At 41.7% G+C, this 25,965-nt stretch overlaps 1 protein-coding gene across 2 annotated transcripts in view; it reads right to left on the bottom strand.

The window, feature by feature from the left end:
- The window catches only part of LOC137496882 (15-hydroxyprostaglandin dehydrogenase [NAD(+)]-like), a 98,294-nt gene that overhangs the window by 14,056 nt on the left and 58,273 nt on the right, over nucleotides 1-25,965 (bottom strand). Inside the window, exons 5-6 of one of the 2 annotated variants that reach the window (XM_068227638.1) lie at nucleotides 21,827-22,000; nucleotides 12,771-12,922 (exon numbers count right to left, since the gene is read on the bottom strand). In XM_068227638.1, coding sequence (XP_068083739.1) covers nucleotides 12,771-12,922; nucleotides 21,827-22,000 — 326 coding nt within the window. The remainder of the gene's footprint in view (nucleotides 1-12,770; nucleotides 12,923-21,826; nucleotides 22,001-25,965) is intronic. The other variant, XM_067147520.2, reaches the window with a different exon arrangement.

Here is a 25,965-nt window from a genome sequence, read left to right as displayed (position 1 = left end):
GCCTTGTTCGGCTATGTCCTGTTTGACTATGTGGCTCTCGTTACCATCTTTTTCTTCTTCTTTTACTGAAGCCTTATGTCTTAACAGATGTATTCCACCGGTATCATCCTAACACGCAGTAGCGTAATCTGCTGCGATCTTTCATTAGCATCATCATATTCAAATGTAGGATGTGGTTGTGGCGAAATCCTCTTGAATACGTTCGACATCTGTGAATTGTGTGTAACTTGATAACTCATCTTGTACTCATGAAAGCGACCGTCGGCCTGGTGTTCAGGTTAGTAGCTACAAGTCTGCCACGTGTAACCTTGTTACGTTTATGAGATTTGTTGATGTGTATGTTTGATGTTTGTACACAAAACCTGCTTTGTCACACGTCGTCCTCTCGTGCTAATCACAATACGAGGTTACAGATGACTCATCCCCAAGAGCAGTACCTGGTTCTCGTCTTACGTATAGCAATCTATAGTTAATTATTGCGACCGATATTGCCTCACGTGACGTGTATTTCATCTTGTTTCCCACTAAACCACGCATATTGAACTATTTTCTCCCACGTCTTTCATCCGTTAATGATCTAAAAATAGTAATAATAATCATAATAATAATAATAATAATAATAATAATAATAATAATAATAATAATAATAATAATTGCTTTACGTCTCACTAACTACTTTTACGGTTTTCGGTAAAACTTATGTGCCGCAATTTATTCCCGCAGGAGTTCTTTTTATGTACGAGTCATTTTTTTACAAGTTGCTTTACGTCGCACCGACACAGATAGGTCTTATGGTGATGACGGGGCAGGTAAGGGCTAGGAGTGGGAAGGAAGCAACCACGGCCTTAATTAAGGTACAGCCCCAGCAGTTGCCTCGTGTGAAAATGGGAAACCACGGAAAATCATCTTCAGGGCTACCCACAGTGGGGTTCGAACCCACTATCTCCAGAATACTGGATACTGGCCGCACTTAAGCGACTGCAGCTATCGAGCTCGGTGTACCAGTAAACCTACGGACACGAGGCTGACGTATTTGAACACCTTCAAATACCACCGCCCGGGGCCAGGTTCGAACCTGTGAAGTTGGATTCAAAAGGCTGTCACCTCAACCGTTTGAGCCACTCAACCCGGCAGGAAGCACGAAATGTAGGTACGTTTAATTTATTTAGTTGTATAACATGCCCATTTTTCTTTTGAAACAAAACATTCGATGTGCCTCGATTATTCAATTCCGATGCTACTCATATGGATATCCTATCCCATGCATTCGTTCGTTGGCGTAAGGAACTGTCTTCCTTCTTCTACCTTTACGCAATGCACAACGGGGAGTGTACCGTATTTCACGTCCCGGCGCGCCTATCCCAACCAATAATTATACACTGACTGACAGAGCAAATGCAACACCAAGAAGGAGTGGTTCGAAAGGGATGAAAGTTGGGGAAAAACAGAGACGGCACGGACGAATAATTGATGTTTATTTCAAACCGATATGCAGGTTACACAATGCGCACGGCATCGACTCAGTAGGATGTAGGACCACCGCGAGCGGCGATGCACGCAGAAACACGTCGAGGTACAGAGTCAATAAGAGTGCGGATGGTGTCCTGAGGGATGGTTCTCCATTCTCTGTCAACCATTTGCCACAGTTGGTCGTCCGTACGAGGCTGGGACAGAGTTTGCAAACGGCGTCCAATGAGATCCCACACGTATTCGATTGGTGAGAGATCCGGAGAGTACGCTGGCCACGGAAGCACCTGTACACCTCGTAGAGCCTGTTGGGAGATGCGAGCAGTGTGTGGGCGGGCATTATCCTGCTGAAACAGAGCATTGGGCAGCCCCTGAAGGTACGGGAGTGCCACCGGCCGCAGCACATGCTGCACGTAGCGGTGGGCATTTAACGTGCCTTGAATACGCACTAGAGGTGACGTGGAATCATACGCAATAGCGCCCCAAACCATGATGCCGCGTTGTCTAGCGGTAGGGCGCTCCACAGTTACTGCCGGATTTGACCTTTCTCCACGCCGACGCCACACTCGTCTGCGGTGACTATCACTGACAGAACAGAAGCGTGACTCATCGGAGAACACGACGTTCCGCCATTCCCTCATCCAAGTCGCTCTAGCATGGCACCATGCCAGGCGTGCACGTCTATGCTGTGGAGTCAATGGTAGTCTTCTGAGCGGACGCCGGGAGTGCAGGCCTCCTTCAACCAATCGACGGGAAATTGTTCTGGTCGATATTGGAACAGCCAGGGTGTCTTGCACATGCTGAAGAATGGCGGTTGACGTGGCGTGCGAGGCTGCCACCGCTTGGCGGCGGATGCGCCGATCCTCGCGTGCTGACGTCACTCGGGCTGCGCCTGGACCCCTCGCACGTGCCACATGTGCCTGCGCCAACCATCTTCGCCACAGGCGCTGCACCGTGGACACATCCCTATGGGTATCGGCTGCGATTTGACGAAGCGACCACCCTGCCCTTCTCAGCCCGATCACCATACCCCTCGTAAAGTCGTCTGTCTGCTGGAAATGCCTCCGTTGACGGCGGCCTGGCATTCTTAGCTATACACGTGTCCCGTGGCACACGACAACACGTTCTACAATGACTGTCGGCTGAGAAATCACGGTACGAAGTGGGCCATTCGCCAACGCCGTGTCCCATTTATCGTTCGCTACGTGCGCAGCACAGCGGCACATTTCACATCATGAGCATACCTCAGTGACGTCAGTCTACCCTGCAATTGGCATAAAGTTCTGACCACTCCTTCTTGGTGTTGCATTTGCTCTGTCAGTCAGTGTATCACACGCTCGTACAGGTCCCGCACCGACACAGGGTTTCAGGTCATTTCCATACTCACTAGACCACAGGGCTGACGACCACAGATATCCCAATCCCCTAAAGGACGTAACAGCAAATGAACCAGTATTAACGCTGACAATTCAATACATCTCCAGGGTCCGAAACCGATGACTAGTGTTGTCTGAAGCACCTAAGACGGAAACTAAATACTAACAACAACAAAACCAGTCTGGCGAGAATGTAACGTAACATGTTATACACTGGTAGCAACCTTCAGTTGTTATCGTAGGTCAGTTGCTCGTAAACATAAAACCAGTTTGGCAAGTATATTACGTAACATCTCGTGGCATTGCATAGGTAGCGCACAGCTGTCACAGTAGTACATTTGCTCTTAAACATAAAGAGAACAGAAACCAGTTTGGCACGGATGGCGCGTGACTTGCCTGATATCAAAGGAAAGCTATTCATTCACAAGAACAAGGCATACTACCTATTCTAAAAACATCGTATCCGTTTGCTCTCGAAAATAACTTCCGAGGATTACCAAAAGTTTGATATATAGTGGTTTGTCAAATCGTTCTCTATTGCTACAAGAAATATCTGCACGTATACACCTAACAGCCTGTATATATACGCATAATAAATTATGAAAATATCCGTTCAAGAAGTCTCTCACTCACTCCACTAAATATGCCCTATATTCTAACATTGATAACACAGCTTATCTGGCCTTCTGAGTCCAACTTGGCAGGCTCGATACTGGTTTAGTCTGGTGGTATTTGAAGGTGCTCAGATACGTCAGCCTCGTGTCGGTACAATTGGGAACATACATCATTTTCAAAAATTTTTTTTTTGAAAAGTACACCAATGAAATAGTACGTAAACGCATTACATTGTGGTAAGTTGCCTTGTTTTCTACCATAAAAAAAATATTTAATAGTGCCTTTCCGCAAGGCGAGTGAAACGGTCTCTGACGTAAGCGGCGCGCTGTGACGTCACGATCCAGTACCGCATGCAGCTCTACCAGCCGTTATGCATCGGCCGTTGCTAAAAGCCGATTGTTTATTATTCATGATCGCGAATAACTTCGAAATGACAGAAGAAAGGTTCAAAACAGCACAGTCAGACAATCTACCATGTGTAGATGTCATCATTCTTGAAAAATGTGACTTTTGTGGCCGCAGAAATTCGCGGATAACAAGCAAGTTTGTAAGTGGCGTCTTTTATATAAGTGCAATGTACTGTAACCCATAGTATTAGGATAACAAAGAACCTGGATAGATATCACATCACTTTCAACATTTCCTTCTAGACTGATTCCCCTATTAAAGAATAACATTACATTTTCGGGCTTTCAGCGTTAGTAAAGTAAGAAATCGGATTTCAGCACTAAAATAAACATATAGGTAGCATTATAGTACTAGTCCGCTTCTGTGGTGTAGTGGTTGATGTGTGCCACTCCCGGAGGCCCGGTTTCCATTCCCGGCTCTGCCATGAAAGTTGAAAACAAATAGTACGAGGGCTGGAACGGGGTCTACTCAGCCTCGGGAAGTCAACTGAGTATAAGGGTTTCGAATCCCACCTCAGCCATCCTCGAAGTGGTTTTTCGTATTTTCCCACTTCTCCTCCAGGCACCTAAGGCCACGGCCGTTTCCTTCCCTTTTCTTTGTCTATCCCTTCCCATCCTCCAACAAGGCCTCTGTTGAGCATAGCAGGTGAGGCCGCCTGGGCGAGGTAATGGCCCTCCTCACCAGTTTCATCACCATACCCAAAGTCTCACGTTCCAGGACACTGCCCTTGAAGTGGTAGAGGTGAAATCCCTCGCTGAGTCCGAGAGAAAACCAAGCCTGAAGGATAAAATGATTAAGAAAGAAAGAAAGATCATAGTACTATAGGGCTATAATCTATCATTCCCAAAAAAATATATATTTATGGTTGGGACAACTTGCCTACCCACTTCCGGGGCCCATGAAAGAGAAACATTAAATATCTTTGTGGAGGGAAAAAGTTAAACATGATATGGATAAATATGACTTCATCTAGTTTTCACAAGTCGGGCTGAGTGGTTCAGACGGTTGAGGTGCTGGCCTTCTGACCCCAACTTGGCAGGTTCGATCCTGGTTCAGTCCGGTGGTAGTTGAAGGTGCTCAAATACGTCAGCCTCGTGTCGGTAGATTTACTGGCACGTAAAAGAACTCCTGCAGGATTAAATTCCTGCACATCGGCGTCTCCGAAAATCGTAGAAGTAGTTAGCTGGGCGTAAAGCCAATAACATTAATAACATTTGGCTTTTAACAAGCTGAGCATATCAGGCAAGAAAAGTGTCCTGGTGACATTTTAGTCGTTCAATACAGGAATGTCTTTGGGTGCTGTGACTTTTACTTTTTTTTCTTTACGTCACACCGTCACATATAGGTCTTATGGCGACGATGGGACAGGAAAGGCCTAGGAATGGGAACGAAGCGGCCGTGGCCTTAGGTACAGCCTCAGCATTTGCCTGGTGTGAAAATGGGAAACCACAGAAAACCATCTTCAGGGCTGCCGGCAGTGGGGTTCAAAACCCACTATCTCCCGGATGCGAGCTCACAGCTGCGCGCTCCTAACCGCACGGCCAACTCGCGCGGTAATTTTACCCTTCGGTTTATTGACTTGGCTTGTATAACCTAAAACTTAGGCTAAGTTGGATAATTTTTTTTCTATTTGTTTTACGTCGCACCGACACAGATATGTCTTATGGCGACGATGGGATGGGAAAGGCCTAGGAAGTGGAAGGAAGCGGCCGTGGCCTTAATTAAGGTACAGCCCCGGCATTTGCCTGGTGTGAAAAGGATAATATTTTAAACACCTACATCACTATTTTCACCTGGGTGCAATTATGTTATTTATTTCATTAATATTATGATATTATAATTGAGCATTGTTAACTTATAAGACCCCAACAGACAAGCATCGGTTTTGTGTAGAGTTATACATTTGTTAAATTCACGTTGTTTCCTTTCATGATGTACACGCCTATTCTTTATTACATTATAGAGTATTTAGATATAACCTAAATTTCTTCACCAATTAAGCTCTTCAATAAAGACATACATAGCTGTCGCATGCCAAGATAAATTGGTAGAATTAGAGCTGTCAAAATGGTTCATAACCCCTTTGATTTATTATCTTGACATGGATCACCCAAAACATAGGTTAGGTTTGGAGAATACTTTAATAATCAGCATTAATTAATGCACTGTTTATTACTTTCATATTCCAAGATGTAATTGAAGCATTTAAATAAAGCATCATACATTAAAATTTTAAGTTTTACCACTAGAACACCTGACATGGAAAAGTGTTTGAAAATTCAAACAAATTCATCTTACGTTAAAATCTTCAAAAAAATAAACTGTAGACTTTTCCGATATATCACCAGCATTTCTCCGGCTCGCCAAAATCCATTTCTCCCTAGTTTTAGCGTCTTTGGAACATGTATAAACAATTTGTTTGGTATGGTATGCGATGTGCTATTGCTCATCGGAACTCTACATCATTTATAAGTTTTCTGCTTCACTGTCTGAGCAGGATTCATTTTAAGTCTAAAATATACCACTCAGATTATTATCCAATGTATAGACCTCGAATTTAACCATACCAGACACTAACGTAAAGTAGAAATACGCTAAGTGTATCCTGCTTCTCACAGCACACTATGTGTTATTTCGTCTGGTAATTCAGTCAACCTGTACGATGACGTCAGACCAATGAGATCGCGTACTTGCGTCATGTGACAGTTTCGTACATTGATTTAGAGTTTTATCATGTTTGGAGTTATTATTTGTACATTCTGATCACATTTTTGAATTCTGAAAGAAATTTTGAATCTGATTAGCATATTTTTAATTAAAACCCCGGATCATGCATGTTCCCTATTGCTGGCACATAAAAGGACTCTTGGGTGGCTAAATTCCGACACCTTGGCATCTCCGTAAACCATAAAAATTTACGTAGTTGGACGTAAAACTCATAACATTATTATTATTATTATTATTTAAAATCACTGTCACGGTGTCCGGCTCCATGGCTAAATGGTTAGAGTGTTGGCCTTTGGTCACAGGGGTCCTAGGTTCTATTCCCGGCAGGGTCGGGAATTTTAACCATCATTGGTTAATTTCCCTGGCACGGGGGCTGAGTGTATGTGTTGTCTTCATCATCATTTCATCCTCATCACGACGTGCAAGTCGCCTACGGGTGTCAAATCAAAAGACCTGCACCTGTCGAGCCGAACCCGTCTTGGGATCTGCCGGCACTAAAAGTCATACGCCATTTCATTTTTTTTTTTTTTTTCACTGTCCCGGTATGCCTACAATCGTCCGAGGTAACAGGTGAATAGTTTTTGTTTACACCATACTTTCGGCAGATATAATGTAGGGTATTAAGATTAGGCGTCCAGAATGTGATGTATGTACACGAAGCAAATCATCAGACAGAACGTCATTCTGTTCTAGCTAAACAGCTGATGGAACTCAATGAACAAAATACACCCTCCGTTTTGACGTTTATCATTCCAACATATGATTGTGCAAATTAACAAACCCGAGTGTAGTTGAGCGAAGGTCGAAGAATAGCGGCGGGATGTAAGCAGTACTTTTTTCTTTTGCTATTTGCTTTACGTTGCACCGAGACAGATGGGACAGGAAAGGCCTAGGAAGTGGAAGGAAGCGGTCGTGGCCTTAATTAAGGTACAGCCCCGGCATTTGCCTGGTGTGAAAATGGGAAACTACGGAAAGCCATCTTCAGAACTGCCGACAGTGGGATTCGAATCCACTATCTCGCGGATGCAAGCTCACAGCCGCCCCCCCCCCCTAACCGAACTGCGTGTTTCTGTGGTGATTTGTAGTGTAGTGTGTTGTGTGAATATGAAGAGGAGAGTGTTGGGACGGACACAAACACCCAGTCCCCGAGCCAGGAGAATTAATCAGAAGCGATTAAAATCCCCGAATCGACCAGGAATCGAACCCGGGACCCTCTGATCCGAAGGCCAGTACTCTGACCATTCAGCCAACGAGACGGACAATAACAATAAGTGATACTACAGCACATATATGTTTCTGAACGCCCTACACATGTATCTTTGCAATAAATTATCTGGCAATAATATTGTCACTATTTCGCACAATATTATTACACGTTTTTGTACAAGGACGTCGCGGGAATAATATTTCATAGCTATCAACAAATCCCTGGTGGCTACTTCCAGGCTGCACAGTAATAAAAGTAATAATAATAGCAATAATAATAGAACGCTGCCGTTATCGACATTAGAAAAGGTAGGGTACACAGTGTGGAAATTGTCGCCATCCCACCCTCATTTATTATTTCATTATTCACAATCATTCTTGCATCAATTGTCATAACCTTGGCCTCAATCCTCTCTAAAAAAAAACAATAATGACCGGGAAAAAGCTTCCCCCTTTGAGTGTGGATTTGAAACTAAAATTTCAGCCCGGCTTCCCTTCTCCTCACAGTTCTTCCCAATTGCTGTAATCTTGCTAATTTTTTATGTAGAAATCTCTTTACTTCTTCCTATTATCATTATTATAAACTGATCAAATATCCTATCATGATCAATTATTAGTACATTATTTTTATTAATTCTATTATTAGGATTATACTACGAGTGAAACCAAGGGGCTTCAGAATGAGCATATTAGGGTTGTAGTTAACTATAACATTTGATTTGCACTCAAAAAGTATTGATTTCTCAATCTACCTTAAGAAGCGATAAATTGCAATCAGTTTCGACCTGATCTTAGATTATTACAACCTTATTTACCTTAATTGAAACCAAAGTAGAGGTATATTACTGTTAATAATATTATTGAAATTTATTTCCAATTAAAGAAATGTGTTGATCAAATTAAAGCTGCTAACTTTTTATTTTAATGGTTTAATTCCATTAACATTTCTCCGTTTATATAGTTTAAATAAAACAATACATTTTCATTGTATAAATAATATATTCGTATATTTATAAATACTTAAAAGTGAATAAACTTCCCAACATCTTCAGTGTTGTGCTCTACATAAGTTATTCAAGTACAAAATCAACATAATCAGTATAATCATCCACAAGACAAACCTAATTAAATAAATTTTAATTCTATTATTCTGTCAATTTTGAATTACCCGAGAATATTGGACAGATTGATTATAAATTATCTGACCACCTCAGTCCTCACTCCAACCTTGATCTATAGTTTTAAAAATCTGCTTCTCTAAAAATAAAGGTAGATAACTTACCCCATAAGTTCTAATAAAAGGTATAAATCATATTGATCCTAAAAAATTAGATGCCATAAATGTCTTTAGTGATAATAAGTTATAAGACAAAGGAAACTTAGAAACCTCATATCCAAACCACCCCCCTAATACTCTTACAATCATTGCTAACAATTTTAGAGTCGCCGGTAAGCAAATTATAGAAGGTGATGGAAATATAACTCAACTTAATATACACCGACCTAAAATTGCTATCATAACTAACACTAATATTCTTTTTAACATAATTCACCCTTCATCATTTAATGGGTGGAATGATGTAGCATTAAATTCACCTGTCATCGAATCGCAAGGAATAACATAGACCTACAGTCAAACCTGTGGAGAAAAAATATAGAAAAAAATTAAACATATTAATATAAGATAACCCAACAATCTCTAAAATTAAATCCTTGGAGTAAAAACCAGCTAAAAAAGGTACACCACAAAGTGCAAGATTAGAGATATTAAAACAAACAGACGTTAATGGCATTTGTATACAAATATTTCCCAGTTCCCGGTTTGTTAGTAAGTCATAAATGTTTTGCCTATGATGATAATAATTATCGTAACAATCAAATTATTGACGACCGATGACTCAATAAAACTAATGATCAGCAGCAAATATATTGCAATCCACATCACAAAAATATTCTGTGGTTGACGCTGAATGCCATGCAACCCAGTACAATAGATTATAGTTCTAAGACATGTCCACAGATAGCGACACTAGTATGCTTGGACTCGAGTCTGGAGTCGAGTATACCGATTCTAAGAGCACATTACTCAATTCTACTCGATTCCGTCACTAGCTCATCACTACAATTAATAAACCAATTATGGTTAAAATGCCCGACACTGCCGAGAACTGAAACCGAGAGCCCTGTGATCAAAGATAACCATTTAGTCATGGAGCCAGACAACATATGGGAGGATTTCTACCTGAGCGACACCATGACAAATCTAGAGTGGACGCAAGGAGTTTATGATCTGAAACAATTACAAAGGTTGCCGTTCACAGGTTTCATTATAAATTGTGTAAAATGAAGTGTTTTCATGAACCTTGCTTTGATTATAATAGCAGTACATGTGGTGAACTCTGCTACAGATACCATGTATTAAGGTGCTGATCGGGGACAGAATCACTAACGTTTTTCACATACAGAAGTTTCATACATTGTATCCATGCACATTGTGTGCAATTAAATATTTATTTAAATATAGTATGCTGCATTCTACTACAACATATAGTAGTAGTTCAGTGGTCTCGCTCACGGTTTGAGTGAACGTTCAGTAGTAGTAGTAGTAATAGTAGTAGCAGTAGTAGTAATAATTCAGTTTCAGTATGCTATAGAGATACTAGACCAGGGCCTCTCAAACGCCCAAAATCTCACGCGTGCAAACTGAGGCGCAGAGTTCCTGTGCACAGTGCATCGGTTCCACTCGGCTCGGCTCGGACCAACGCTTCGTCTCTGGAATATTCGACTCAACTCGGCTCAACTCGGCACAACTCGGCTCGGTTTTGGAACGCTACGGAGCAAGTGAGGAAGAGGGAGACAGGCAGAGCGAGCGAGACAGGCGTGGGGAAAGAGAGATACAGCGCTATTACTCCAAATCTAGGAGCGGGGGTCTGCACTCTGGTCAACCAAGCGAAATCGCCTTTTGCACCGTGCACAGTGCATGCATCCTGAGAGGCCCTGTGCTGCTGTGCATCATTCCTTATAAATAGGTCAAATACGGACCAAATGCCAAAATGTCATTTTAAAAAAAAATAGGTCAAATAACATGTCTGATATGAACTTGCTCCATGCGTTGCTCGGCTTCTTTCTTGAATGTTTACTTTCAGCATTTATTATCACACATTAACTTTGTGTCAAGTGAATTTTTGAAGATTTATTGTGACGTTGATTGATATTCTACGAACTATTTTGTCGTCTTAGAGTTATTGTTGTGTGTTTAATTTAAAGTTTCATCTTTAGATTATTTTGTTTCGCGTGGAAGTTTGTCCTTGTTGCAGCCCAGATCGCCTGGGAAGTAGATGATCCTTTCAGACAAATAATAAAAATAAGTGATGCATATACGCGTCGTGCTATAGATATTTTACCAGGCAGGGTCATGAACCAAGAATCAAAACGATAAAGGAGAAAATTCATTCCATTATTTGTAAACCAGTTCGTGGGAACTCGAAGCGTGAAGAGCCATCCAAGCAGCCAAAATAGTGGGAGTCGGGAGTCGGGAGTCCGCGGGATGAACTAGGGAATTCCCGAAGCAGTAGACAGAGTTTAACTCGATCACGAGCTCCCAGATCATGAAGGTGTGGGCGTGTTTCCTTGCGAACAAAATTTCCAACCCAATGGAAATCAGCATAACCAACTTTGTTTCTAATGCAGTGTATTTCAAGGACAAAATTAATGAACATGAATTAAAAGATCAGTACATCAATAGGAGGTTTTATGAGGACCAGTGGCTTGCTTTGCCGGCCCCGTAGTGTAGGGGTAGCGTGCCTGCCTCTCGCCTGGAGGCCACGTGTTCGATTTCCGGCCAGGTAGGGGATTTTTCTCTCTACCTGAGGGCTGGTTCGAGGTCCACTCAGCCTACGTGATTAGAATTGAGGAGCTATCTGACGGTGACATGGCGGCCCCGGTCTCGAAAGCCCAGAATAACGGCCGAGAGAATGCATCGTGCTCACCACATGACTCCTCGTAATCTGCAGGTCTTCGGGCTGAGCAGCGGTCGCTGGGCAGGTCAAGGCCCTTTCAAAGGCGTTAAGTGCCGTGGGGTTTGATTTTGTTTTTTCTTTTTTGGTGGCATGGTTTATTGTAATAAAATTGAAGAGAAGGGAAACTAATATGCTACGTAAGAACGGAAATTTCCATCACCATCTGGCAAATATCTGTGAGACAATCGAGACTGCGGAATTACCAGATACTGAAGGTTAGAAATATCTTTTCACATTGTTATGAGGGTATTTAGGAGTTGCAGTAAAGCTGTAAAGGAGAGGGTCTATAAGTTACTGGTAGGATCCTAATTAGAGTATGGTTCCGGTGTATGGGACCATCACCAGGGTTATTTGATTCGAAAACTGGAAATATCCATATGAAGGCAGCACGATATGTTCTGGGTGATTTCCGACAAATCAGTATTATTATAAAAATATTACAAACTTTGGGCTGGTAAGACTTGGGAGTAAGAAGATGAGCTGCTCGACTAAGCGTTATGTCAGTGGAGAGGTAGCTTGGAATGACATCGCTAGACGAATAAGTGTGAGAAGATTTTTTAAATTAGGAAGGATCATAATATAAAGATAAAGTCGAAATTAAAGAGGACAAACTGGAGCAAATGTTCGTTTATAGGAAGAGGAATTAGAGATCGAAATAATTTACCAAGGGAGATACTGGATATTATTATTACCATAATCATCATTATAAATTCGTGAAATATTCACTCCACCTGGTGGCTGAGAGTTGCTGCTCCCCAAGAGACCCGCTGGTCGCTCAATGCTCGCATAGTAAGCAAATATTATCGCTGTATACACTTGATTTCATGCAATCACATTATAACTTCCTAGATCTGGTTCTAGCAGCATGTTTCCAAGTAATCTATTTTTCAACATCCAGCAAATAATTTTAAGTTCATCAGGAAAGCAAGTTCAATCTAACGATTCGACTTACACTTGTTGGGGTAACTGGTTCAACTCTCGACATCCTTCTTTGGCTATATCGTCCGATGCTCGCCTTTTAAATTCAGCGACCAAAGCTGTATCTGTCACTCCCGGGCACATAGCGAGAACACGTACCCCTGTTCGTTCGAAGTGGAACGGCATCTACAACAGAGAGAAATGCAGTACGCTACCTCTAATGCATATGAACACAATAGAATAAACAATTTATGGTACTTTATTTGCACTCCACATCACTGAAATTTCGTGATCATAGTGTTTGAAACATCATGATTTCGTAAATAATCACTTCTTATATTAATTAGTACAAACATCTTATAAAATACGCAGTATAATTTTATATATAATCGAATTTTATTATTGTGATAAATAGGATCTTCACTCAGCTAGAAATGTCCGACAGTGGTTTGAAGGACACGATCCCCTTCCGCGAATTCGAAATCTAGTCAGCAGCTCATAGCCCATGGAGAGGACCACACGTCACCACCTAGCGATAAGGTGTCTGCCTACACATATCAATAGTTTCTGTCAGGAGCAAAAGAAGCGATTTATCCGAGTTCAGAAATGAATGATTATCGGCTTTCAGGCCAAGGAGACAGTGTTTCTGAAACAGATTAGTTTGTGAACTGCTCGTAATGCTGCGTTGAAAGTGCATCGTGAGTTTGTAATTGGTGGTGGTGGTGGTGGTGGTGGTGGTGGTGGTGGTGGTGGTGGTGGTGGTGGTGGTGGTGTTTTAAAGGAAGTACTACTGAGCAACCATACTCTAATCAGAGGAAAAATTGAAGTGGTCCAACACTTCGAAGAATGTAGGTATCAGCAAATGTAAGGGAAGGGATACGAAGGGCGTGAAAAAGAGAGTCCCTAGGCATCGCAAACCTAATACCGTCGGGGTTGGAAAAGAACAAGAGTTGACCAAGGGAGGTTGTATAGGAAAGATGAAAGTGACGAGCCTGACACAAATAAATGGAAACAATGCCAGACATCTGTGATCGCCAACACCGCGCCCAAGTCGAAACACCTCGCCCCCTTTCAGGCGCCTATTACGACAGGTGGTAGCTAGTAAATTGCTCGATTTTGAATAGCCGACTGTAAACCGTGGAACACCACGTGCCGTTGATGTGGGAGGTTAACGTCAGGTACGAAGGTGTTTGAGGAATGACCAATACGGTACAGGGGAGCAGCGCACTGTAAAATGAATCAGGAGACGTGAGTTCAGCTAACTCCGTTGCGTACGGGGCTCCGAAGCCAGCAGATGGTCTGTGCACCTGTGTGGCAAAAGCGCATCGGCAGAAAGAACTTCAATTTGTACATCGGTGTCGAAATTGAAACTTTGTTGACTGGCGAAGGGTTGCCTTCGTTGTCATAAACAATATTAGATATGCAGATGACACTCTAATTATATGCGACACCATTGAAGGTCTTCAAGGACTATGCAGTAGAATTCATCAGTGAATTAACATATGATCTAAACATCAATACCACAAAAACCAAGATCATGATATTTACCTGAAGCAACCATGAAAGTGTCTCCATTTTGTTAAATAATCAAAACATTGAACGACTGAGTCAGTTCACATACCTTCGGAGCACCATAACATACAATCTGGACCCTGGAAAAAAGTTCAGACGCCGTACTGAGATTTCCGGATCATCTTCCCAAAATATAAGGTCATTATTTCGTGATGATACTAAACGTCAAACTCAGGCAAAAGCTGTTGATATGTTACGTCCGGTCAACACTGCTTTATGGAGTAGTGACATGGACTGTCAAAGCTTCCTCCATGAACAGGTTAGAGGCATTTGAAGTATGGTTAATTAGTAGAATACTCAGAATAGCCTGGACATATTTTGTAACAAATAATGAAGTGTTAAGGAGAGCTAGATCTGAGTGTGAGCTTGTAAACATCATCAAAGGCAGGGAAACAGATAACAGCTTATTCAGGCCATGTTCTTTGAGGTATAAAGCACGGGCTCCTTCAGTTCATATAACAAGGAAAATTGGAAGGCAAACGAGGAGCGTCAACAACACTGAACAACTCTTCAAGTTAGCTGAAGAAAAGTGCATTTCCTTCAAGGTAATCGCCAACGACTGAGGGACCGCGTATGGTACTTGAAGAAGAAGATCAAAAATAAAGTTCAGGCCTGTCGCAGTCAGAAACAATGAGTCAAAAGGAATCCAATAAACCCAAAATATCCAAAACTGGGCATAGCCGAGCCTGTGTACAATATAAGAAAGCCGAGGCTGCCTAGCGCCGTAAGCCGCAACACAGTACACCTACCACTCTCATCTATCCTATGAAGAAACTCCCGGTAACACTCAAGAAGAAGTAATCGAATTGATGTTTAGTAATAGTGTGATTTGACAATATTTACAAAAGGGGAGCCCTGCAAAAGAAAGTTCTCCGGCCCTAAATTCTGTATATTTCAGTTATTTCTAATGCCGAAAAGACTACAACCGTGGCTCCAACAGAGCTCTCGACCACTTTTCATTTCTATCTAAGCTGCCAGATACCCTTCCTAACGCCAAACCTACTGTATATGTAGGGATGTATTCACTACAGCGAGTTTCTGTAGTGGTTGTTAAATGTGTGCTCTCTGTAGATCTAGAAATGTGCATAAGGACTAACAGAAACACCCAGTCCCCGAACCAGAGAAATTAACCAAATGGCCGGAAGGAAGCCAGAAACCTCTGAACCGAAGATCCCCACTGTGGGTGGGGGTTGTAGAATAAAACCCACGGCATCCCCTGCCTGTCGAAAGAGGCGACTAAAAGAGGCCCAAGGGGCTCTTAGCTTCGGAGCGTGGTTTGGTTACCACGGGGCGCTTACCTGGGTGCTGTCATTACTTCCACTTACTTGTGCCAAGCTCCTCACTTTCATCTATCCTATCCGACCTCCTTTGACCAACTATTTTTCTCCTTTTTTGAAGTGTCCGAACTCTTCCATTTTCCTTCAGATTAGTGTTAACAGAGGAGGGGTAGTCCAGTTGTAACTCCTCTTAAAACAATATTAATTACTACGGGCCGGATTTCTGTCGTTGCCATATCTGAAAATAGGACATCTCCAGATCTAGAGGTGTGGTTTAGAGGCTTCGGAGTGTACAGAGATGATCGTGTGGATGGTTACGGTGGAGCAGCTCTCCATGTTTCCTCTCAAGTATGACATAAGAAGATCCATCTGAATTTTAGACAAGTGCCGTCTTTCCAAGCCGTAACTGTACGGATAGACTTGCCTCCCAAGCCTTTTACCCTGTTATCAATGTATTGCCCTCCACTTGATGGGGCGCTGCTCCCGCCTCTTTGCTAATTCTTTACCGCTCCTTGATACGGACAGCTATTGACTATGGCAGTATGTTGTACAGCAACGCTCCGAAGTATGTTCTGGAGAAATTAAATGTCCTACAATTTCGTGCTCTCAAAGTATGTCTTGGTGCTATGTCGTCAACGCCTACAAATGTTCTACAGTTCGAAGCTCATGAACAACCCCTGCACTTGAGAAGGAATCTACTGGCAACAACATTTCTCCTTCAACGTTCTATTCTGGAGGATCACCCGTTATTCAAGAGCCTACACCTTCTGTATAATCAGTATCGCGAACGTCATGGAAAACATCCACCTCTACTTCTAGAATGTTTAAGAGAACTGAAGTTCTGTCTACCCTCGACTTTGAAGTCCCGCACAATTCCGGCATTCCATTTTAACTACGCCTGTTCGATATCTCCAGCTTCCACATAGGCCTACAATGTCCCCAGATACCTACTAGAAAAACATGTTCCAAATAAACACGTAATTGATTTTATTGAATCTGCTTGGTCCGACTACATCCACATTTATACCGACGGTGCGAAGTTTACAGATTCTGTTGGTTTTGCATAATTTTGCGTGCAAAAATAGGAATATGGCCATTTTCTCTTCCCGTTGAAGCATCCATCTACACTGCTGAACTTGTCGCCTTTCGGGAGGCACTGTATTACTCACAATCCAGAAATTTTCATAATATACTTATCATTTCAGATTCTCAAAGTGCTATTAGGAAATTGGGACATCCTGGACGAAACATACGAACACACTCCTACATCTATGATAATATTAGAATTATCGTCTGTCATGGAAGCGCGCGGAAAATGTGTGTCATTTTTATGGGTGAGAGGACACTTAGGACTTCCATACAATGATCTGGTTGACAGTCTGACCAAACAAGGTGCACGCACTGGCTTATTCCTTTCATTACGCCTCCCCTGTACTGATTTTTATGTTACTAGCAGAAGGAAAACGTATATTGAATGGACAGCTCTGTGGAACAGGACTACTCAACACAAAGGACGATAATATGCATGCATTCAACCAGCTATCCCCCACAAACCATGGCATCAAGACGTCAGATGAGCCCGAGGCCAAGTAACTACCATCATTCGGATGAGGATCAACCATGCTTCATTTCCCGCTCACCTCAACAGGATTGGAGTTCTCCAATCATCACAATGTCCGTGTAGCGCAAGAAACACGGGAGATGTGAACCACATTACCTTCGAGTGCAGTAGAACTGTATCCTTTCGAAGAGAATTGTTTTCTACCCTTGTGCACCTTCGGGTTCCCTTACCTACACATATTCAGCTATTACTAGCAACTGGAGACTTACGTGTGTACAGTGCAATTGCAACATACTTCACAAAAACTGGCGTTAATATCTAAAGAATAAGTGTCTTTATTTCAAGTGTGTTTTGCTTCCTTTTTTGCTCTCTTCTAGGTCATTTCTGTTATTTTGTATGCCTTTTAACTTGTTTTCCCTTTTTCATTCTCTTTTCTGTAACCTTTTTTATCACTGTATATTATTGATGGCCAAATATCCTATGGACGAAGGTCATAATAAAGGGAAAAATCTGGTAAACACTGTAATAGACGAACAGCAAGTTAACAGATTAACGCACTTGTTTAAGCAAACCTTGGGAGGTTACTTTAAGGAGAAAAGAATGTCAGAAAGAAGAAATAGCTGTTGTGAAAAGGGTCATTATCCGTCTATCTGCTTGTATTGCGACACTGAAAGCACTTTCGTTGATCAGGGAAGACTTTTTGTGTTGCCAAGGGATGTACGACATATAAAGTTCATTAGATTTTTCATTTCGTTCATAAATCTTAGATAATCGATCACACCTAAGAGAAAAATACCCACTAAGATACAAAATATGCATTTGCATATGCGCATAGACAATTTTTAAATTCGGGCCCTATACATCACCAACACTACCTGAACCGAAGGTCACCGCGCTGAGCATTCAGTGAAGGAGTCGGACAGTGATTGTAATCACGGCGTCCTCATCTATGGTATTAAGTAGTAATGCGACTGGCAGCCCTCTTTAACCCTTTCAGACCGAGTACGCACAATTGTGCGGGTTCGTATTTTAGTTATCCCTGGCCGTATTTGATGTTTTTTCGGCGCTACACCGGACTGCAGTGATTGTGCAGGACACGTGGCGTGTATTTCAATTGATTTTAGTATGCGCTTGACCGCCAGGGCGAAGGAAGAAGAGTTTAAAAAGCACAGATGATCGGCGAGATGGCAGGAAGCAGTAGTGCCGAAAGTAAGTATTTATTTACTTCGTTTATATTAATCTAGAAGCTTTACTGAATACCGGAATATATTAAATGAAGTGTGTACATTGGTTAGTGAACGTAAATTTTGAAGCTACACCATCGTACGTGATACAACGAGGTTTTGAATTTTGATACGCACAATTGTGTTGGTCCTGTTTTTCGGATGTTAGTTTTTATTTTGTAAAATAAACTATTAATATGTGTATCGAGGAGCATTTTAGTCAGTTCTTGACGTACAAACAAAAATTCACACCTCCAGTTTTCTTTCAGGTCTGAAAGGGGTAAGGTTCCTTCAGTATTTCCTGGAAAGGATAAGTGAGTCATGCTGGGCAGCTACCGGCCGGCCTGTGGGTACCTGACAACCGCGACTCCTATTGTCACCTTCGTTTGGTGTCTCCGAGAATTGTCTGGAAGGCGAAACTAGACACTTGTAATACGGCCGCACTGAAAGTTCATCATCGGGTATATAAAAGCAGGCTCACCTCGAAGAATTGATGTTGTGTTGTGTAGAGTGTTGAGTAGTCAGCAGTAACGAGTCTGAGATGAGAGTTGAGTAAGTGGAATAGTAACGTTAGCTGATTTTTCGATTTATCAGTCTTTTCTGGAGTCGAGCCAAGTGTATAATCGTCGTAGTTTGTGACAGACAACAGATGTGTGCTCGAACCTGACAACATGGAACTGCGTTGTAAAGGGCTGTACAGCATACAGAGTTCATTAGATTTTTCATTGCGTTCAGAATCTATAGTATTGTTAAGTAGTAATACGACTGTTAGCCCTCTTGACGGTTCCTTCAGTACTTCCTGGAAAAGTTGAGTGAGTCATGCTGGGCAGCTACAGGCCGGCCTGTGGATACCTGACGACCTCAATTCATAATATTATCTGTGCGTGCGAAGCGAAGCGAACTGAAGTGAAAGCTGAAACCTGTCAGTCAAGATTACGGAAGAATCGCCAGTTCCATTTACTGACTACCTGCCGAACACCTGCTGTGGAAATGAGAGACTTTTGCAAATAGCCGATAATTAGTGAAATATTGTCTTTTCATTTTCGAGTACAGTTGTGTTTGTACTAAATGGACCATTCTCGATTGCATTAGTTTGTATTGTTTTTAAGGGTGACCTAACGCTCACAGCGCCATCCGGCGCCATCTAGTCAATTACGAACTATCTTGTTAATCATTATTTTGCCACTGTCGAACCGGCTAAAGTTTTCAGGCGGCGGAATAATTGTGATAGTGTGCGGTCTCCAAGTTCCTCCGTTCGAAGCAGTTTTTTAATCTTTTCGCCTCCGCTTGCTACAAACGTTCAATTAATCCCCGTTTAATAGCACCATACTCATCGGCAACTGGCGGTGATAATAATATGTCTTGCACCTCTGTAGCTAATTTCCCTGACAAGCTGACCACTACATGGCTATACTTCGTTTCGTCTGGGATTACTTTTATAAGAGTTAAATTGGCTCTCTAGTTAGGCGAACTAAAGCACAGGGTTTTGGTTAAACGTGTCCCAGTATGCTCGGCGCAATGAAAATAGTGATAACGTGTGTTATGTAAATATAACAATTCACACGCAGAAGAAAATAATTAATTAGTACTCTCAGGGATCACGTCGGGGTCACCAATTTGTAGTTTCCTGTACGGAAATAATGCGTATTTCTGTGTCAGGTTACATTAACACTACATACTACTTAGACAGGGAAACTGAATAATTGTTTATCGTAATCTAGGAAAAGAATTAATAATTATTTTTTTACAATTTGTTTTACGTCGCTCCGACACAGGTAGGTCTTATGGCGACGATGGGATAGGAAAGGGCTAGGCGTGGGAAGGAAGCGGCCGTGGCCTCAATTAATTAAGGTACAACCACAGCATTTTCCTGGTGTGAAAATGGGAAAACCATCTTCAGGTTTGCCGACAGTGGGGTTCGAACGCACTATCTCCCGGATCCAAGCTCACAGCTGCGCGCCCTAACCGCACGGGTAACTCGCCCGGTAGTATAAATAATAGGATAGTTCGTAATTGACTAGACGACGCCGGATGGCGCTGTGAGCGTTAGGTCACTGTGATAAATACCACAAGTTCAATAAAACGGTCAGTGTTTTATTAGTAACAGTATCGAATGGCGAGAATACACTATTGGTCGGGAAATGACTTTAGAATGAGAATTTACACTATTAAAAATGGTATCAAATTTCCCTTTGGAAAAATTGAAAGATCATAAATATGCCTTTCATAAGCAAAACCCATGCCTTTGCTGGCGAGATGTAGTGTTTACGGTGCCCTATGTTTTTTGGTATGAGCTAGAATAAATTTGTTACTTTCATTGACCTATCTCAGTCTTATCCTTGGCTTTGACAATATGAAAGTGATCGAGGTATGTGTGATGCTGGTAATGCCATTCATTATGCAGCCAGTCCCTGTTATGAATGGTGTGAAAATGTCACTCATAGGGTCGGTTGGTGCATGCATTTCAGTGGATTTGGCAGACTGATATGTAATAGCAACTTCTGGGCTCGGTGAGGAAAGCAACGGGAAACAACCTCACTCTTCATTCCCCTAGTATGCCTCTTCAGTGACGCCAAGGCTATCGGTGACAACTGTTGGCGGAACAGTGGAGGATCCAAGCAGCCTTAGGGCTGAATATCCAACATACACGCAAAACTCAAATTGATAACAATGGATTAATTTGTATGTAATGAATAGTTTTTGAGAGACAACTGTACGGAATTTGGAGTCGACAAGTGTAGTATTCAGTGCATCGAAAGGGGAAAACTGACTCAGGCCTTTGAAACTATTGCGAATCAAATAATCAGTTCTCTAGAGCAGGGCCTCTCAGGGTGCATGCACTGTACACGGCGCAAAAGGCGACTTCGCTTGGCTGCCCAGAGTGCAGACCCCCCACTCCTCGATTAGGAGCAATAGCGCTCTGTCTCTCTCTCTTTCCCCAAGCCTGTCTCACTCGCACCCCCTGTCTCCCTCTTCCTCACTTGCTCCGTAGCGCTCCAAATCCGAGCTGAGTTCAGCCGAGTAGAGCCGAGCTTAGCCGAGCTTAGCCGATTAGCCCAGAGACGAAGCGTTGGTCCAAGCCGAGCCGAGCGGGACCGATGCACTGTGCACAGGAACTCTGCGCCACTGTTTGTACGCGTGAGATTTTGGGCGTTTGAGAGGCCCTGCCCTAGAGTATGACGAGATGAGGCTCTTTGATGAAACAACATTCTCTGTCACTCAGTCATGGCCATCCATCAATACATCACATGAGAGTCTGCACGGTTGCTAGGTAACATGGTGTCACATATTTTGTATCGCTAATCACGACTAAAACGTGTCGAGGCTCACACAAAGTTAACTTCTTCTTTCCGACACCGTTGCAGGTAGTACTTATTTCACAACACGTTAGGTTGAAGTGGAATCAATAGATCATTACAAAAATTCTCAAAGAAGGATAATATCATTAATTACTTACACCAAACGAGCGAGAGAGTCCAACGACGCCATGTTTGGAGGCCGAATACACTGGTGCCCCAGCTATAGACTGAAGTCCTACGATGGATGCCATATTAATAACCACTCCACCTTTGCCTCCTTTATTTTTGCCCATTTGCTCCAATGCAAGCATTGTGCCCCTTGCGACGGCTGTCTAAAAGAAAATGAGATAACAAATATGTATCTTACAAACTGAGAACATACGTAATATTATACGTAATACGTAATATTATCATAGCAAAGAACACTGTTGCTCAATAAGAATAAAGGCATTTGCTGCCAATTACCAATTTCATTCCAAATTAGAATAATTAATCTTAATACAACCTAGAGCAGTGGTTCCGACTCCTTAGCTGAATGGTCCTTCGGTTCAGAGGGTCCCGGGTTCGATTCCCGGCAGTGTCGGGAATTTTTATCGCCTCTGATCAATTCTTCTGGCTCGGGGACTGGGTGTTTGTGTATATCCCAACACTCTCCTCTTCATATTCAGACAACACATCACTCTACCAACCACCACAGAAACACACAATACAGAATACATCCCTCCATATAGGGTTGGCGTCAAGAAAGGCATCCGGCCTTAAAACATGGTCAAATCCACATGTGCCACACAGTTCGCACCCGCGACCCCATCGGTGTGGGGAAAAAGCGGAAGAAGAATCTAGAGCAGTGGTTGTCAGATTGTGGTGTTAGATGTTTAGTGGGTACTCGAACAGTTTCCAAGTAATACATTTTTACTAGTGTGCGTTGCGATCAACTGTGGAACAGATGTGAACTTGTCAATAATTGTAAATAGTGGTTATTCAGTGGGTATTAAAACGCACTACCTCTCCGTGCAGTAATTTTGGTTTTAAAGACCCTGATAAAAATCAAAACCCTAAACCCCAAGGCGCAACAGCTGATCAGCCCGAAGGCCTGCAGATTATGTATGAGGTTTGTATGGTCAGCCGCTATTCTTGGCTTCTTAGACCGAGGCCGCCATCTCACCGTCAGATGGCTCCTCAATTGTAGTCACGTAGGCGGAGGCGGAGTAGACCTCGAATCAACCCCTAGATCCAGGTAAAAATCCCTGACCTGGCCGGGTAAGGTGCAGGCACGCTACCCGTACACCGCGGGGCCGGCTTACAGATCCTGATAACCTGTCACAATATAAAAATGAAAATACGTCTGTCTGCCTTCCGAAACAGCATCACGTCTAAATCGCCGGGCGAAGTTTTATGAAATTTTGCATTAACATTTTCGGGGAAAACTCTGACATGACTATGTTTTAGTTTGAAAATATTGTCCTGAAATTATTATATTTGTGAAATCATTTAAACAAAACTTGTAATAGTTTGAAATGAGTATACGTTTCTTTCTCGATCAATCACATCTAAACAATTGGACCATTTGAGCTGAAATTCGGTACAGACATATCTAAGATGTTCGGTTCAAATATAAACCTATCCTGATTTTCAATAATTAATCTCTCCTAAATGCCTATCATTAATATGTAGGTATTTACTAAACTTGCGCATATTTTATCCGCCCAAAAAAGAAATTAAGATCAAATAGTTACTCCTATCACAAAATTAAGCACAATTTCTGTTGTTGTTGTTGTTGTTGTTGTTGTTGTTGTTGTTGTTGTTGTTGTTGTTGTTGTTGTTGTTGTTCACACCTTGTTACGTTTCTCTACTGGATCGGGCATGAAGTGAAATAAAACTTCGTAGCGAGTTTTACGACTGGATGCCCTTTCTGATGTCAACTTCATTAGAAGAGTTAAGGGCACATGTCTGTGAAGACAACAGTAAAGTAGTGGAAAATCACAATTTTGTCATCATAATTTGGACAGATATACTTATTCTAGGTGGACAATAATTATCACATGCAATAACTGAACATTGTGCAGTAGATGTTACTAGCTTATTAAATACCGGTTATACTTCATAGTTAATTTGTATGTCAGTTTATTTCGTACAATCGGAATGGTAAACTCTGAAACTACTCATGTGACATGAACATTATACACTTACACCCACTACCCGCAAGGCATGTAGGTGTAAAGTAGACTACATTCACAACATGCTGTAAAATAGTTTTCTTGAGGAAAATGTCGAATATTGCTATTCAATTTTTTATAAATTTTGTCGAAAATTGTATTTCCCTTATTTTCATACATAGAGAGCTACGTTCACGATCGTAGTTCATGTCCAAAATAATTGTACATTGAGACAGTGTGCCAAATTGCATAGGTCTCTCAGTAGTGGTTACTGAGAAATTGGATTTACATATTTTACTTTGAATTCCTCTCCTGCAAAATTTTATGTTTTAGAATATTTATTTCACTACCTCTAAAATGATAGGCAAATGATGTTTGGCTCACTGCTTTAGTGTGCAATTATCTTAGTTTGAAAATATTGTCCTGAAATCATTATATTTGTGAAATCATTTAAACAAAACTTGTAATAGTTTGAAATGAGTATACGTTTCTTTCTCGATCAATCACATCTAAACAATTGGACCATTTGAGCTGAAATTCGGTACAGACATATCTAAGATGTTCGGTTCAAATATAAACCTATCCTGATTTTCAATAATTAATCTCTCCTAAATGCCTATCATTAATATGTAGGTATTTACTAAACTTGCGCATATTTTATCCGCCCAAAAAAAATTAAGATCAAATAGTTACTCCTATCACAAAATTAAGCACAATTTCTGTTGTTGTTGTTGTTGTTGTTGTTGTTGTTGTTGTTGTTGTTGTTGTTCACACCTTGTTACGTTTCTCTACTGGATCGGGCATGAAGTGAAATAAAACTTCGTAGCGAGTTTTACGACTGGATGCCCTTTCTGATGTCAACTTCATTAGAAGAGTTAAGGGCACATGTCTGTGAAGACAACAGTAAAGTAGTGGAAAATCACAATTTTGTCATCATAATTTGGACAGATATACTTATTCTAGGTGGACAATAATTATCACATGCAATAACTGAACATTGTGCAGTAGATGTTACTAGCTTATTAAATACCGGTTATACTTCATAGTTAATTTGTATGTCAGTTTATTTCGTACAATCGGAATGGTAAACTCTGAAACTACTCATGTGACATGAACATTATACACTTACACCCACTACCCGCAAGGCATGTAGGTGTAAAGTAGACTACATTCACAACATGCTGTAAAATAGTTTTCTTGAGGAAAATGTCGAATATTGCTATTCAATTTTTTATAAATTTTGTCGAAAATTGTATTTCCCTTATTTTCATACATAGAGAGCTACGTTCACGATCGTAGTTCATGTCCAAAATAATTGTACATTGAGACAGTGTGCCAAATTGCATAGGTCTCTCAGTAGTGGTTACTGAGAAATTGGATTTACATATTTTACTTTGAATTCCTCTCCTGCAAAATTTTATGTTTTAGAATATTTATTTCACTACCTCTAAAATGATAGGCAAATGATGTTTGGCTCACTGCTTTAGTGTGCAATTATCTTTAAAATACACTACAGTAATGAATGTAGCTCTTTACTTATAAAACTGAGGGCAATACAACATTCGACAAAATTTATGAAAAGCTGAATAACAATATTTGACCAAACCAAACCAAACCCCACGGCACTTAACGCCCTTGAAGGGGATTTGGCCTGCCCGCGACCGCTATTCAGCCCGAAGGCCTGCAGATTACGAGGGGCCGTGTGGTCAGAACGACGCATCCTCTCGGCCTTTATACTCGGCTTTCGAGACCGGGGCCGCCAACTCACCGTCAGATAGCTCCTCAGTTCTAATCACGTAGGCTGAGTGGACCTCGAACCAGCCCTCAGGTCGAGAGAAAAATCCATGACCTGGTCGGGAATCGAACCAGGGGCCTCCGGGCGAGAGGCAGGCACGCTACCCCTACCCCACGGGGCCGGCTAATATTTGACCACTTCTTACAAAAAACTACTTTACCAAATATGATTGTAGTTTACTTTTTAACTACATGATGTTGGATGTAGCTGTAGAAATATAATCTATGTCACATACTGTAAGTAGTTTCCGCGACTACTCTTTCGACAGCTTGAAGTGGATTTTCAGCTATAAAAAACATTCCTAGAATAAACTGTCATAAAAAATTAACCATGAAGTGTAACCGGT

Source organism: Anabrus simplex, chromosome 5, assembly GCF_040414725.1.
Source record: "Anabrus simplex isolate iqAnaSimp1 chromosome 5, ASM4041472v1, whole genome shotgun sequence".
Taxonomy (NCBI): domain Eukaryota; kingdom Metazoa; phylum Arthropoda; class Insecta; order Orthoptera; family Tettigoniidae; genus Anabrus; species Anabrus simplex.
This window is presented reverse-complemented; position numbering and strand designations above follow the sequence as displayed.